The 13,125-nt window shown below is 42.1% G+C and overlaps 1 protein-coding gene across 1 annotated transcript; it reads left to right on the top strand.

The window, feature by feature from the left end:
* Positions 1 to 4,668: 4,668 nt before the first annotated feature.
* Positions 4,669 to 6,087, top strand: LOC118995314 (putative tripartite motif-containing protein 75). The gene has a single exon (XM_037058230.1). It carries the CDS (start codon positions 4,669 to 4,671, stop codon positions 6,085 to 6,087), a length of 1,419 nt encoding a protein of 472 aa, XP_036914125.1.
* Positions 6,088 to 13,125: the final 7,038 nt, after the last annotated feature.

The following is a 13,125-nucleotide window of genomic DNA, read 5'->3' as shown; positions in this document are numbered from 1 at the left end:
AGACTTTGGTACAGTTCAATTTTCTGTCAGTTTGGCTGTGTTTTGTTTCTAAATCTTTGTTGTCTTTAAATTTGGTTGTCCAAGGAGGCACAGTGTTTCCACCTCTGCCTCCATCTTGGCCGGAAGTATGCCACAGGTTTAAATTTCTGTTAAACATGTATATTAACAGTAATTCTTTTTTTTAAATTAACAGTAATTCTTAAAATTGCCACAAGATGGGCTCAGAGGATGGAGTCTCCAGCCTCAGAGGATCACTCTCCTCAGCGAGTTCATTACTTACAAGTTCTGCTTTGTACACACTGGTAGTATACCATTTGGCTATTTTCTGTCACTGTATAACAGAATCACCTTTTCTTCAGTCTCATATAACACATTCCTCATTTACATCTGAGTTGTCACCCAAGTACCTTTTTCATTCAGTTTTCTACCAACATTCTTTGGAAAGTACATGTCTTCTCAAGGGCTAATTTATATTACTTGTGATGGTCTTACTGCTGAGCTGGTAAATCTGGTTTCTCTGTGTAGTAAGGGTTAGAATACAGAAATACTCTGGGGAAAAAGAGAATCTTGATGGGATTGAGTTAAAGAGACAATTGTTCTGTATCGATTGGATCTTCTGAATAGGAGATTGAAGAAATTACACCTTGGTGTCCTCTTCACACTTTAACCAAACACAATCTTACCCCTGAGCTTGTAATTCTATTGAAACACTTTTTAAAGATTTCATTTTATTTTTAAAAGATTTTATTCATTTTCAGGGGGACGGGGAAGGAGGTGAGAAAGAGAGGGAGAGAAACACTGACTGATGTGTGAAAGAAACATCTATTGATAGCCTCTCTCCCAGCCCCTACAGGGGACCAAGCCTGCTACCCAGGCATGTGCCCTGATCAGGAATCCAACAAGCAACCTTTTGGTCTGCAGGCTGCTGCTCAATCCACTAAGCCACACCTGCCAGGGTTCTCCAGTCTCTTTTAATATTTATCACATTTCCATCTGAGCTCTCACCAAAGGATCTTTCATGTTCACTTTTTTCTAACAATATATTCCTTCAGAAAAATATGTATTCTCTAGGGCTAATTTATTGTATTTCCTTTTATTTTTTAAAAGATTTTATTTATCCTTAGAGGGGAAGGGGAGAGGAGAGAAATATCAATGCATGGTTGCCTCTTGTGAGTCCCCTGCTGGGAACTGGCCTGCAACCCAGGCATGTGCCCTGACTGGGAATCGAACCCCAATCCTGTGGTTCACAGGTCTGCACTCAATCCACTGAGCTACACCAGCCAGGGCTAAGGTCTAATTTATTTTAATTGTAGTGTGCTTACTGTTGGGCAGGTAAATTCCATTGTCGGCAATATGGGTTAGAATACAGTAATACTCCAGGGAAAAACAGAATCCCAGTGGGTTCTGTTTTTCTAGAACCCAGTGGGTTCTAAATCTTCTAGAATAGTACATTTGAAGAAATTATAACTTGGTGTCCTTTTCACAAATGCAATTTTACACCCGAGCTTATAACTCCATTATAACAATTTCAGTATTCATTAGTCGTTTGGAAGCCAAGTCACTTGAATACTATTCAGTCTTATTTATGCCTCTTTGCTTAATGGCTGCTCCTGGCAATGAGTTTGATAAGAATCAACTGCGATTCTGTATAGTTTTTGCTTCGTATGACTCACTGTTTTATAGATTGGTAGCATGTAATAAATGTTAGAATGTTTAAAAGTGTGGGTGATATCAACTATAATTGAAAAATAAATTTTAAAAATAAATAAATATTTATTTTGGGTAAATTTTTAGCAATCATTATGAATATTAATTTGCCTAATAAATAATCTGCCTAAAACAAATTGTGGTAGAGAATATTAGAGCTCAAAGAGTGTTTCTCAAAGAAAGTAACAATTACGCTGGGATCTGAAGTAGGAATGACAGTAAGCAAGGAAGTAAACAATGTGTGTGGTGCTTAAGAGCTGCCATGGAAGAAAGCTATGTGTACAACAGTTCTGTGGCAGGAGGTTGCAGAGTCCTGAGTGTGGAGAGGCAGGGCAGGACTGCGCAGCGCTGAGATCGCAAACTGTAGAGAGAGGGTGGAACTGGTAGGCTCCAGAGTTACACATTCCTGCGAGAGAAAAAGACTAGGCCTCACTTCCGTTTTCCGATTTATTTCTACAGCAAAGATGGGAGTAAATAGGGCATTCAGAGAATCAAGGGAGAATTTCCAAAGTGCAATTAGATCATGCATATTAACCGCGGTAGTCTTTAGTGGCTGATTGAATCACACAATAGTAGGGCACCCTTTAACCAGAGACTCTGAACATCCTTTCACCCTGATTCACCCCTCCCTCTGTGGAGGAGGAGCCACCAAGGTCAAGGTGGGCGTGGTCTCAATAGCCCCACCCTCCTATTATAAGTGCTGTGGGGGTCACGGTGGTCACGCAGTGTCGTTCTTGGCTGACCTCACCTTTGAGCGAGAGCTGCTTTCCGACCGGACCGGACCGGACCGGACCAGCCTTTCAGCTCCGCTGGGCGCCGGAAGTTTGGACTCTGTGGCTGCCGGAGGCGCGTGTGAGGTAAGACCCGTGGGTTTCTACCGCTGGGCGCCGGAAGTTTGGACTCTGTGGCTGCCGGAGGCGCGTGTGAGGTAAGACCCGTGGGTTTCTAAGCGCCTTCTCTGTGCCTGCCTGAGACAAATACTTAAAAAGGGAATCCAAACTGGGGTTTGGCTTATTTTAAAATACATGAGGTTTGTTATGGTTTCCTGGTCCCTCTCGGAACCTTGTTTTAAGTCACCTAAATGATTGGTAACGTTTTGGGTACTCGCGTCTGACCCGTGAGGAATTAGAGACAGGAGAACATCTGTATGAGATGAGACCAGGCAAGGTTCAAACACTCGCCGCCCGCCCGGAGCTGCTTAAGGCCGTGAGTTCCACGTGATCGCGGCGGGGTGGGGGGGTTGGGACCCCGCTCAGGGCGCGAAGCGAGAGCACGGTGTGCTCTTGAAGGGCCGGGTGGCACTTTGCAAGGAAATCCTAACTTGGATTCGGGTTATTGTACACATGCTTTTATAGGGCCGTGAGGTTTCTCCCAAGTCCTCAAAATGGGTCCTCAAAATGGTCGCTGAAAATACGGAAGCCACTACGGAAACCACGTCCCAACCTGACCTAAGGGCATGACTGATTTGTGTGGCGAAACACCTAGTAGTTCTGGTCTGAAGCCGCCTGTGGAATTCCTTCCGAGATGTCTCGGTTGGAATTTGTGTTTAGGTGGGGGCATTTGTGTATTGAAAGGAGGTGGAGAAATTAGAACTGTGTGCCCGTACTCCTGGGACTCAGACCCAGCATTGACTAGAGCTTCGTTAATACTACCGACGGATGCTCAGAGTATGAGCAGGGTGGTCCCAGATCACTCAGCCCCGGAAGGAGACCTGCCCAACATTTCAGTCATCCAACAGTTTTGGCCAGGAACTGAGGAGATCATTGGAGATACAGTCATGGTAGGAATTACATGGAGGTCACGGTAGTGGGGAATTGAGAGCTACAAAATGTGTGTTAATTTGCAACACAAGTTGAAAGAAAATTAATAATACTCCCTTTACTGTTCCGTGATACTGTGGTGACCAAGGTCACCCAATATGGAGGTCACTTCTGTCTCTCGGCCTCCACTAGTATCAGTGGCTGAGTGTAAGGGAAAACTGAATTCTCTTCTCAAAAATCCTCATTAGATGTAGTTTACTAACTTCACAGGTAGTGTGTATAGGCTTCCCAGTTTTTTTCACATTGAATTCCTGATCCTGAATTGCATTCTGTGCCTTTGATAATCAGTTTTCCTGCTTAGCAAGGTTTTCAGAGTAAATCTAATCTGGTCCAAACCCTGTCCACTTAGGTACCCAGTTGGGTATATTCTGCATTTGAGAAGCATAAATGGAAAAGAAGTACATTTTGATAGTATCATGAATTCAGTGCTATCAGAAATAACTGTTTTAAGCCAAAAAAGTGCCAAATCTTTTTCTCAGGTTTTCGAAAAATTTGAAATGATTGAAGTTGGAATGTTTACACTTGTTAGTAAATCTGAGTTTCTTAACGTTAGGGTTGTGAAGTGCTTTCTCCAAGTCCCCCAGGTAATAGGTGACTAAAGCTGAAAGCTAACCCAGGGACAGAGGATCTAGTACCAAAAGTACTCACACTTTCTGTAGTCCCATGTAGCCCCATGTGGCTAATGTGGGTGTAGGTGGACTGTGGGGCTGGGGTTCCTTCAAGATATCAGTGGTTCCCTCAAGGGTGACAGTGAGCAGAGCCACAAGACAAATAGTACACTTTTTAAAAATTTTTACATGAAACTATATTTTCTCATCCTCAGGAATCAATAGGTATTTAAGAGTCCTGACTGCTCTCTGACCAAGAAAATTGATAAACTGGAACTCATATCCTTTGAGCTGCCAAGGGCAGCTAGTTCTCCAACTACTCTGATTGGCTACTGGTGGACAGCAGAGCTCCTCTGGGCACCTGCCTTTGTAGCCAAGGACTTTATAGGACACCAAGAGCTGCCCTTAATTGTCAAAGAATTTGGACAGGAAGGACAGCAAGATCTGAGTGTGCTTCTGCCTCTCAGTGGAGAGATCTCACAGAGCCCAGCTTCCTGAAGAAAACCCACTTCAGTCCATCCTATTCAGACCCAATGGAGGTTGAAGCAGCTTTGGCAGGACTCCAGGCAGAAGTCAACTGTCCCATCTGTCTGGATGACCTGAAAGACCCTGTCACCATTGAATGTGGGCACAACTTCTGTCATTTCTGCATCCAACAGTCCTGGGCTGATCTTCGGGACAAGTACCCTTGCCCTGTGTGTCGTCACTCATGCCAAGAGAGGCACTTGAGGAGCAACACCCAGCTGGGAAGGATGATTGAAATTACCAAGCTCCTCCAGATCACCAAGAGCAAGAAGCAACAGCAGGAAGAGAGGTGCTTGTGTGAGAAGCACCTCCAGGTCCTGACCCTCTTCTGTGAGGAGGACCTGGAGGTGTTGTGTCCCCTGTGCACTCAGCCCCCCAACCACCGGGGCCACCATGTGGGGCCCATGCAGGAGGCCGCTGCCCATCACAGGCAAAGGCTCAGCAGTTACATTGAGCACCTCAAGAAGCAGGTGGCAGACGCTCAGAAATTAATAACCACCCAAGACAGGAAACTGTTAGAACTGAGAGAGCAAGTGCAAAACCGGAGAAGGAAGCTAGCCACTGAATTTGAGCACCTCACACAATCTGTGGAACATGAGCAAGAAGCCGTTCTTTCAAGGTTAGCTGAAGAAGAGAAGGATGTTCAACAGAAACTCAGTGCAAACACAACTGCGTTTGCAGACCACATTTCCAACCTGAACAGTTTACTAAAGGTGGTGGCAGAAAAGAGTGTGATGTCAGATGTGAAATTGCTGATTGACATCAAGCATGTCCTCCACAGTTGTGAAAGCCTGAAACCCCCAGATGTGTATTGGGTCCAGTTACGGGGAGAAGGGTGCAGTCTTCCCCCGCAGTATTCGGCCCTGCAGCAAATTATAGAGAAATTTAGAGAAGAGGTTACTCTGGATCCTAGGACAGCACATCCTAATCTGCTCGTGTCTGAGGATAAAAAGTTGGTGACATTTGTGAGGAAAAAGCAAAGAGTTTCTCGGAATCCAGAGAGATTTATGACCTACCCCGTTGTCCTGGGTTCTGAAGAGTTTGATTGTGGCCGACATTACTGGGAGGTCCAGGTGGATGACAAGCCTGAGTGGGCCGTGGGCGTTTGCAAAGGCTCCCTCACCAGGGAGAGAAAGCAGTTCCCACCAGGACAGAACAGATGTTGGACAATTCAGCTGCAGAATGGTGATTACGTGGCACGAGGGCCTTTTACCGTCATCCTTATGCTGAAGGAGAATCCCAGAGGGATTGGCATCTATCTGGACTATGAGTTGGGGCAGGTTTCATTTTACAGTTTGAATGACATGTCTCACATCCATTCTTTCATGGATAAATTTTCTGAAGTGCTAAAGCCTTACTTCTGTATTGGATGTGACCCTAAACCTCTTAGAATCTGTTCTGTAAGAGATTACGAAGGTGACCTGTGACTTTGCCTCATTTTCTTGCTATGATTTTTGTACAGTAGCTAGAATTTTGTACAACTATCTTGCAGTGACTCTAGCACCAAAAAATTTATTTCAGTACCTCTATGTCTTGAACATGGGATGTCCCTCCCCTTTTTTTTGTCCAATTTGGCTCAATAGCAAGAGATGTTGTGAGAACAAATGGAGGTGTGGAGAATAACTGTAAAGTGTTTCTGAAGGTCTTAGAATGCATACATTAGAATTCACAGTATAGAAAGGGAAATGTGTAATTCACATTGAAATTTAATAAATTTTTAGTATGTATATTAGAAATTTTGTGTGCCTGTCTGGCCTGTACGTAAGTTCTTTACATTCCAGGTGGAAGAGAAGGTAGAATTGTGGGTTTCTCTTGTTTCTGTATGTGTTGGCAGTAAGGTGTTGATTGCTTCAAACTTTTTCAGGATGTTGTTACAGATGGTGTCTTCATGGGATTTTTAGGACGCACCCTTGTTGTATCCTCTTTTCCTCACACCTGGGAAAGCTGAAGAGAAAGCCCAGGTGCTCCACCCTTTGCAGGTGGGTTCAAACCAAGTAAGCCCCTAGTAGTGCCAGTACCCTCCCACTACCACCACCCAGTAACTGCTATAAACACCCCAAAGCTTTTCTTTTCCCAACACCTGTTCTCCTTGTAAACCTCATTACAGAAATAATAAACCTTTTCATATCCTTCTGGTGTGTGGCACCATCAATCCTGAAACATCCATATTTTGGGTGGGGATCTACCCTGGCTATATAACCTGGTCTTAACTTTTGGCATTAAAGTACCATGTCTGTTTCCAAAGAGTATGGTAATTTTTTCCAAGATTACAGAATGAGAAAGTGGGGGAGAGGGAGCAGGAGATGTAACTGTACAGTAGAGAAGCTTGTAAACACTGCCTTAATCAGGTGATTAAGGTTCACATCATCAGTGATATGTTGGTAGCCACTACCTTTGATATGATGTGGTAAGAATGACAAATATTCTTATGATAGTCTTGTAGTTTTTTCTGGTTTTTGGACATGAAAATGGAAATTCCGTACACATCTAGTGATTTCTAGTAGTATTAATATAGACACAGAATAATTTCTTGTAAATTTTATTACTGGTTCAATGACAAAACCCAGTAAATTTGGAAAACTGTATTTTAATTGCTTTCAGATCACCTTCCTACCAACAAGAATGCCATCTGCCATGTTTACCATCTCTAGTAAGGAGGATTTTCAAGTTTTACAAATCTGTTTATAACAGCCTCACATCTACAACCTCATGTTTTATTACCATGTGTGAACATAATTTTGAACATTGACCAATTGTTATTTTTGTGTCCTTTAGTTTTCTTGAGTCATGTATTAGTTTCTTATGTTGCTGAAACTTTACAGATATGAGTCATAGTCTCTAATGGAAATATTTACTCTAATATTTCAAATATTTTTGGTACTTTCATTTGTGTTCAAACTTTTGGCAGTGTTTTATCACTTTGGTGTTTAAGGTAATGCATAACATCAGAAAATAAATACATATTTTAAATCTCCCTAAACACCTTTAAGTGTTATTTTTATGCTTTATCTTTTAAGGTGGAATTCAGCACTCTATGAGACATAAAAAATGAATTACTCTAAGTCATCTCCTATACAGATTAATTCCTTAATGATTAATACATCAGATTAAAATCAGGGAAAACAAGTGTCAAAATTGAACATCAATTTGAAATATGTTATGTGCCTAAGCTGTTCTAGTTGTTTAAGGGCATATGTGCCAAATGCCGTGATTGGGTTTATTCGAAATGTTCAAAAGTCCCAAGGAAACTGAAGGGGCTGTTGCCATGGTTTGCTGGTATCTCTGACAGTCTGGGAGATTTAGTAACCTGCTTTAGGTTAGACAGGTGGAGCCTGTAATGCCAAGCTTGGAGTGTATCACTCAAAAAGCCAGTGCATTTCCTCGACCTTCTTTGGGTGACAAAGGAGACACGAAAGAAGATAGGTGGCTAGAGGGGTCCACTGGGTGGGGGTGGGGGTGTCCACTGTAATAGTCTGAGACTTACAGGTCGGACCAGGAACCTGCTAGGCTCAATGGTGGTAGAGAGCATGCGCAATCTGGTGGGGTGGGGATGGGCAGCAGAAGGCAAACGAACCAACCACAACCAACCACAACCAGAAGGCAAACGAACCAACCACCCTCGTACAGCCTGAGACACTGCCTGGTCCAGCAGCTCTCCAGAACCGAGGTAGAAGTCTGAGCTGCTGAGTTACGACTGGCCGTGCCGCGCGCAGGGGCTTGTGGGTTTGTCCTGTTCCGTGAAGCCCAAGAAGGTTGAAGGTGACCACGGAGCCTCCGCGTGACGTCAGGCGTCAGGAAGGTGTAAAGGCACGGGGTATGGGCAGAAGAGCTGTTCTCTTTAACCTACCCCCCACCCTCTGGAGCAAAGGCTGTGCAGAGTTAGCTGGGCGAGCACTGTGTTCCCTGCTAAGGGTGCTAAATAGGTCACCTTGACAGACTTAACGCTGAGGCATGGCAACCCTGAATGTGCGGGTTACAAGAGACCCAGTGATGACCCTGTGGCCCAACTGCTGTTGCTCTTGCAATCACCAGTCCTGGGGTGGGCTAAACGCTTTCCCTGCCTGGTCTGGCGCTGACTCTGTCGGCAGGTATTTTAGTATTAATACCCTGATAGATCACTGAAATTGCCAACCAGCTCTAAATGAGTACCACGAGCAAAAGGCTGGAATGGAAATACTATAATGTCCAGCCCTCCGCCCTCATACATTCATCCATTCATTCGGTGAGAAGGACTTAGAGAGTTTGTGTCTGTAATAGTGTCCCACTGGGCTCACTCGTCGTACCATAGAGCAAGCTGCCTCAGAGGAAGCAGAAGCCATTTAAAGGTTATCATTACACTCTATTATATATACATTAAAGCTACAGAATATTAGAGAGATTAAACTCTGGTCCTGAGTAATGTATGCTCTTATTGGAAAATGAACAGGCTGCAGCCTTGAGTGTAAACAAGATATTAGGCACAAACTAAGTGAAAACAAAATTTTCAGACACGTTTTCATACTCAAAGCTCTAGTGAGCTAGCAGAGAAAACGGTATCAGTCAGACTGACAATCACTGATATTAAAAGTATCCACAACCACTATTAAATGATAAAAACTCCAGGGCAAGTTCATTTTAATGAAGGAATGATGATTACAGGCTTTTTTCACAATTTGGTTCCAGATAGGAAATGGAATACAGCTAAGGTGGGGTATGGGGGGGCTTTTACATTAAAAGTATATTTCTTAAGTTGAATGATAGACAGCTGATTACAGTATTAATCTTTTCCTTTAAACATGTAAAGGAATACCTCTACATTACTTACACAGGTTTTCCATCATGTATGCTAAGAAATGACCTAAGCCAATTTGATTTGCACAATTATTGCTCCTCTCAATAGATAACTGTCAATAGTTCTTTGTGTGTAAAGGTTAACAACTGCTGGGTAATACAAAAAAATCAAGTCTCAGTCAAAACTTTGCCCTACATGTAGATGTTGCATCCGTCAACCGCGAGAACAAATGTTGGAGACTTTCAGGGTTTCAAAGATGTTACTTTATTGGCCAAGTTTAACCTGCGCAGGGGCGAACTCTCAAAGTGTCCGGAGACACGGTGCCCGCAGGGGCTGCAAAGGAGAGTCACGCCCAGCGCTTACAGCTAAGTCCTTATATAGAGGCAAGCAAGCAAGCGTTGCACAGAAGCAGATGTGGCAGTTAGCTATTGGCTTACAGAGCCCGTGCTCGGGAACAGGGTGGGGTCTGACTCAACTGAAAGGAAAATTCTGAAACTAAACAGATGGCAATCAACTTACAGGATATTTGCTAGGGACACAGGCTCCTTGGGGCTGAAACTATTTTTCTTGTTCCCAATAGTAGACATTTTTAAAAGTCTATATAGCCCTGGCTGGTGTAGCTCAGTGAATTGAAACTAGAATTTTATACCCTGAGGAACTTTCAGTTAAATATCAGGAAAGCCTAAAGACATTTTCAGACATACAGTACTCAAAAATTTTATTTCCCATGTACTCTGATTAGGAAGCTACTGAAGGACATTCTCCAACAAAATGAGACACTAACTTCCGAATGGACAAAGATATGGAAATAGGAAAAACTCAAGAGAAGCTAAGGGTATCCACCCCCAACATGATATCTGAGCAGTTGGCTTAGTGAACAACCTGCCTGCACTGGGGTTGGTTAGATGGCTCCTTGGGTAGACTGCAAAATCAAAGTGGTAGAAAGCTACATGTGCTTAGATTGAGAGATTTAGACTACTGCATATAAATATCAGAAAATATTTAAAAAATGAAGAATTCTATTTTGAGAGGGCCAGGGTGAAATTCTCATCTTCCAAAGTAGGACATCAAATGATACATCAAACTAAAAAATTCTGGAGTATCACGATTAGCTTATTTAGTGACTATAAAATACCCAATGAACATGAGTTGAAAGGGGTTGCCTCAAAGTTGGCAATGGTGATTATAAAGCAATGGTTGGTAATTTTAATAAATCTTGTCAACAACGAACATTAACAAAAACATTAAAACTAGATTAAAAACTCAGTTGGAATCAGCCCTGGCTGGTGTAGCTCAGTGGATTCAGTGCGGGCCTGCAAACCGGAGGATGGCAGTTCGATTCCCAGTCAGGGCACATGCCTGGGTTGCAGGCCAGTCCCCAGCAGGGGACACATGAGAAGCAGCCATACACTGATGTTTATCTCCCTCTCTCCTTCCCTTTCCTTCTAAAGATAAATAAAATCCTTAAAAAAAATTCAGTTGGAATCAAATAAACTATTCTTAAAACACAAAATGCTTAGCTGCATTGTTTAATTGAAATGAGAAAGGGGAGACTAGGTCTGAAGTCATGGTATTATTGAAGGTGGCAGCTGGGAGCACTTTTTAGAGGTAAGGAGACTGGTTCCAAAACCTACAAAGTTCAAACTCTAATGCCTTGTATATGTGCTTCCTCCAGAGATCACTTAATGACTCTTTAGTAAAATTTCATAAGGTCCTTTTCAATCTATGGAGCCCACTCACTTGTAGGAAATTAAGATTTAGTGGTCTTCTGGACTGTGAAGCTTTTGTCAATGCAGGTCCCTCACCTGTTCAATGTCTCATTTATGTCCACCTCATAAATGGACATAAATGAGGCTGAGCCATCTCATAGGGAACCCAAGAGAAGTACTCCTGGGTTTCTAAGCTACATAGACTTGAGCAAGGATTTCCATAAAAAGGAAAGCTGATGGCAAGCTGATTAGAGTATATCATTCTGAGTAACCTTGATGTCATGTGAGTTATAAAGTTTAATTATAACTATGGCAGCCAACTGGTAGATGTTATATAAATTATTAAGAGACACTTAAATAGATGTAAAGGTGTATTATGTTCAGGCAACTCAACAAAGTGGAGATTGTCTATTTTGTCCAATTTGACTTACAGCTTCAATGCAATTTCAAATTAATTCTCCATGGTTATGTTTAATTTAGTAAACTGATTGTAAATTTACATGGAAGAGGCCAAGAGTTGCCAAGATAACCCTGAACAGATGATGAAAATTTCCACCAGATATCAGATGAGTGAGCTGTAATATTTGAGTATGATATTGGCCCAAGGATAGACCAACAGACCAGTAGAACAGATTCGATATCACATACAGGTAGTATTGCAAATCAGTTGAAAAAATGATGGACTGCTTAATAAATTAATAAATTAAGTTGTGACCACTGGTTATTTATTCATCATATATAACTAAATATCCAGGCAGGCCCCATCCTATTCCCCCAAACATTATCAACCCCAAGTAGATGTTTAAAATGTTTAGAAGCATGCAGAGTATTTTAACAGCATTAGTGTAGGATAGGATTTCTTCAACAAGAATGCAAACCTTGAAAGACCAATACAATCAACTACATCAAATATAAGTTCTGTACAAGACACCATAAGAGATAAACTTGAAGATACCTGCAGTGAATATTATTTCTACAGGACTAGAACCCAGAAGAGTTGCTATAAATGAGACAAATAGACTAATTGAAAAACAAGGAGGACTAGCCAGGTAGTTCAGTTGGTTATAAGCAATGTCCCAATGCACCAAAGTGGGGATTTGATCCCTGGTCAGGGCACATACAAAAAAATCAACAAATTAATGCACAAATAAGTGGAATAATAAACTGATATTTCTCTCTTTCTTTTTCCCCTCTCTCTCTAAAGTCAATTTAAAGAAATGAGTTCATTGCTCTTAGCAAGACCATTAAAAAAAAAACAAGAAAAAAACCCAAGTACTTTATAAGGGAAGAAACAGGGATGATTGTTAACTGAGTATACATCAGAAGTGGAGTGAAAACAAACACTACCTTAAGCAAAAGCATGATGAATCTCATGAACATGGGGGAAAAAAACCCTGACAGAATAATCCAGTGTTGATTTTATGTAAAACTCAAAAACATGTGGAACTAAACATTTAGGGACACAGAGATACATGATAAAAAGTTGTAACAGTGGAATGTCAAATTAAGAATGGTGGAGGGAACTGAATAGAACCAGGAAGAGACTGGGGCTGAAAAGAGGCAGAGTTCAAAGGTGATGTTAGTGTCAGGTCATGGTTATGCGGGTGTCTTCTTTTTGATTATGGTCCACAATGGAAAAGTGTAAATATATATTCAATATACATTATTTGCAAAAGTTAGCATGACTTTAATATATACCCATCAGTGGGGAAATGGTTAGATAATATTGAATCAACAATATTAAACAGATTACTTTAAGCAAAGGCTGAGAACTATCCAAGTTAGGTAATAAAAGTAACAACAGGCCCTGGCTGGTGTAGCTCAGTGGATTGAGCGCGGGCCTGCGAACCACGCGATCGCGGTTCGATTCCCAGTCAGGGCACATGCCTGGGTTGCAGGCCAGTTCCCAGCAAGGGATGCACGAAAAGCAACCATACACTTATGTTTCTCTTCCTCTCTCCTTCCCTTCCCCTCTAAAGATAAAT

This window comes from Sturnira hondurensis, unplaced genomic scaffold (assembly GCF_014824575.4).
Source record: "Sturnira hondurensis isolate 20B ecotype Veracruz unplaced genomic scaffold, ASM1482457v3 Scaffold0010128, whole genome shotgun sequence".
NCBI lineage: Eukaryota > Metazoa > Chordata > Mammalia > Chiroptera > Phyllostomidae > Sturnira > Sturnira hondurensis.
Note: the sequence above shows the minus strand (reverse complement) of the source record. Positions and strands in the feature narration are given on the sequence as shown.

Bases quoted from the DNA above. Each gene is read 5' to 3' on its own strand.
- LOC118995314 (XM_037058230.1), top strand. From the start codon at position 4,669: ATGGAGGTTGAAGCAGCTTTGGCAGGACTCCAGGCAGAAGTCAACTGT.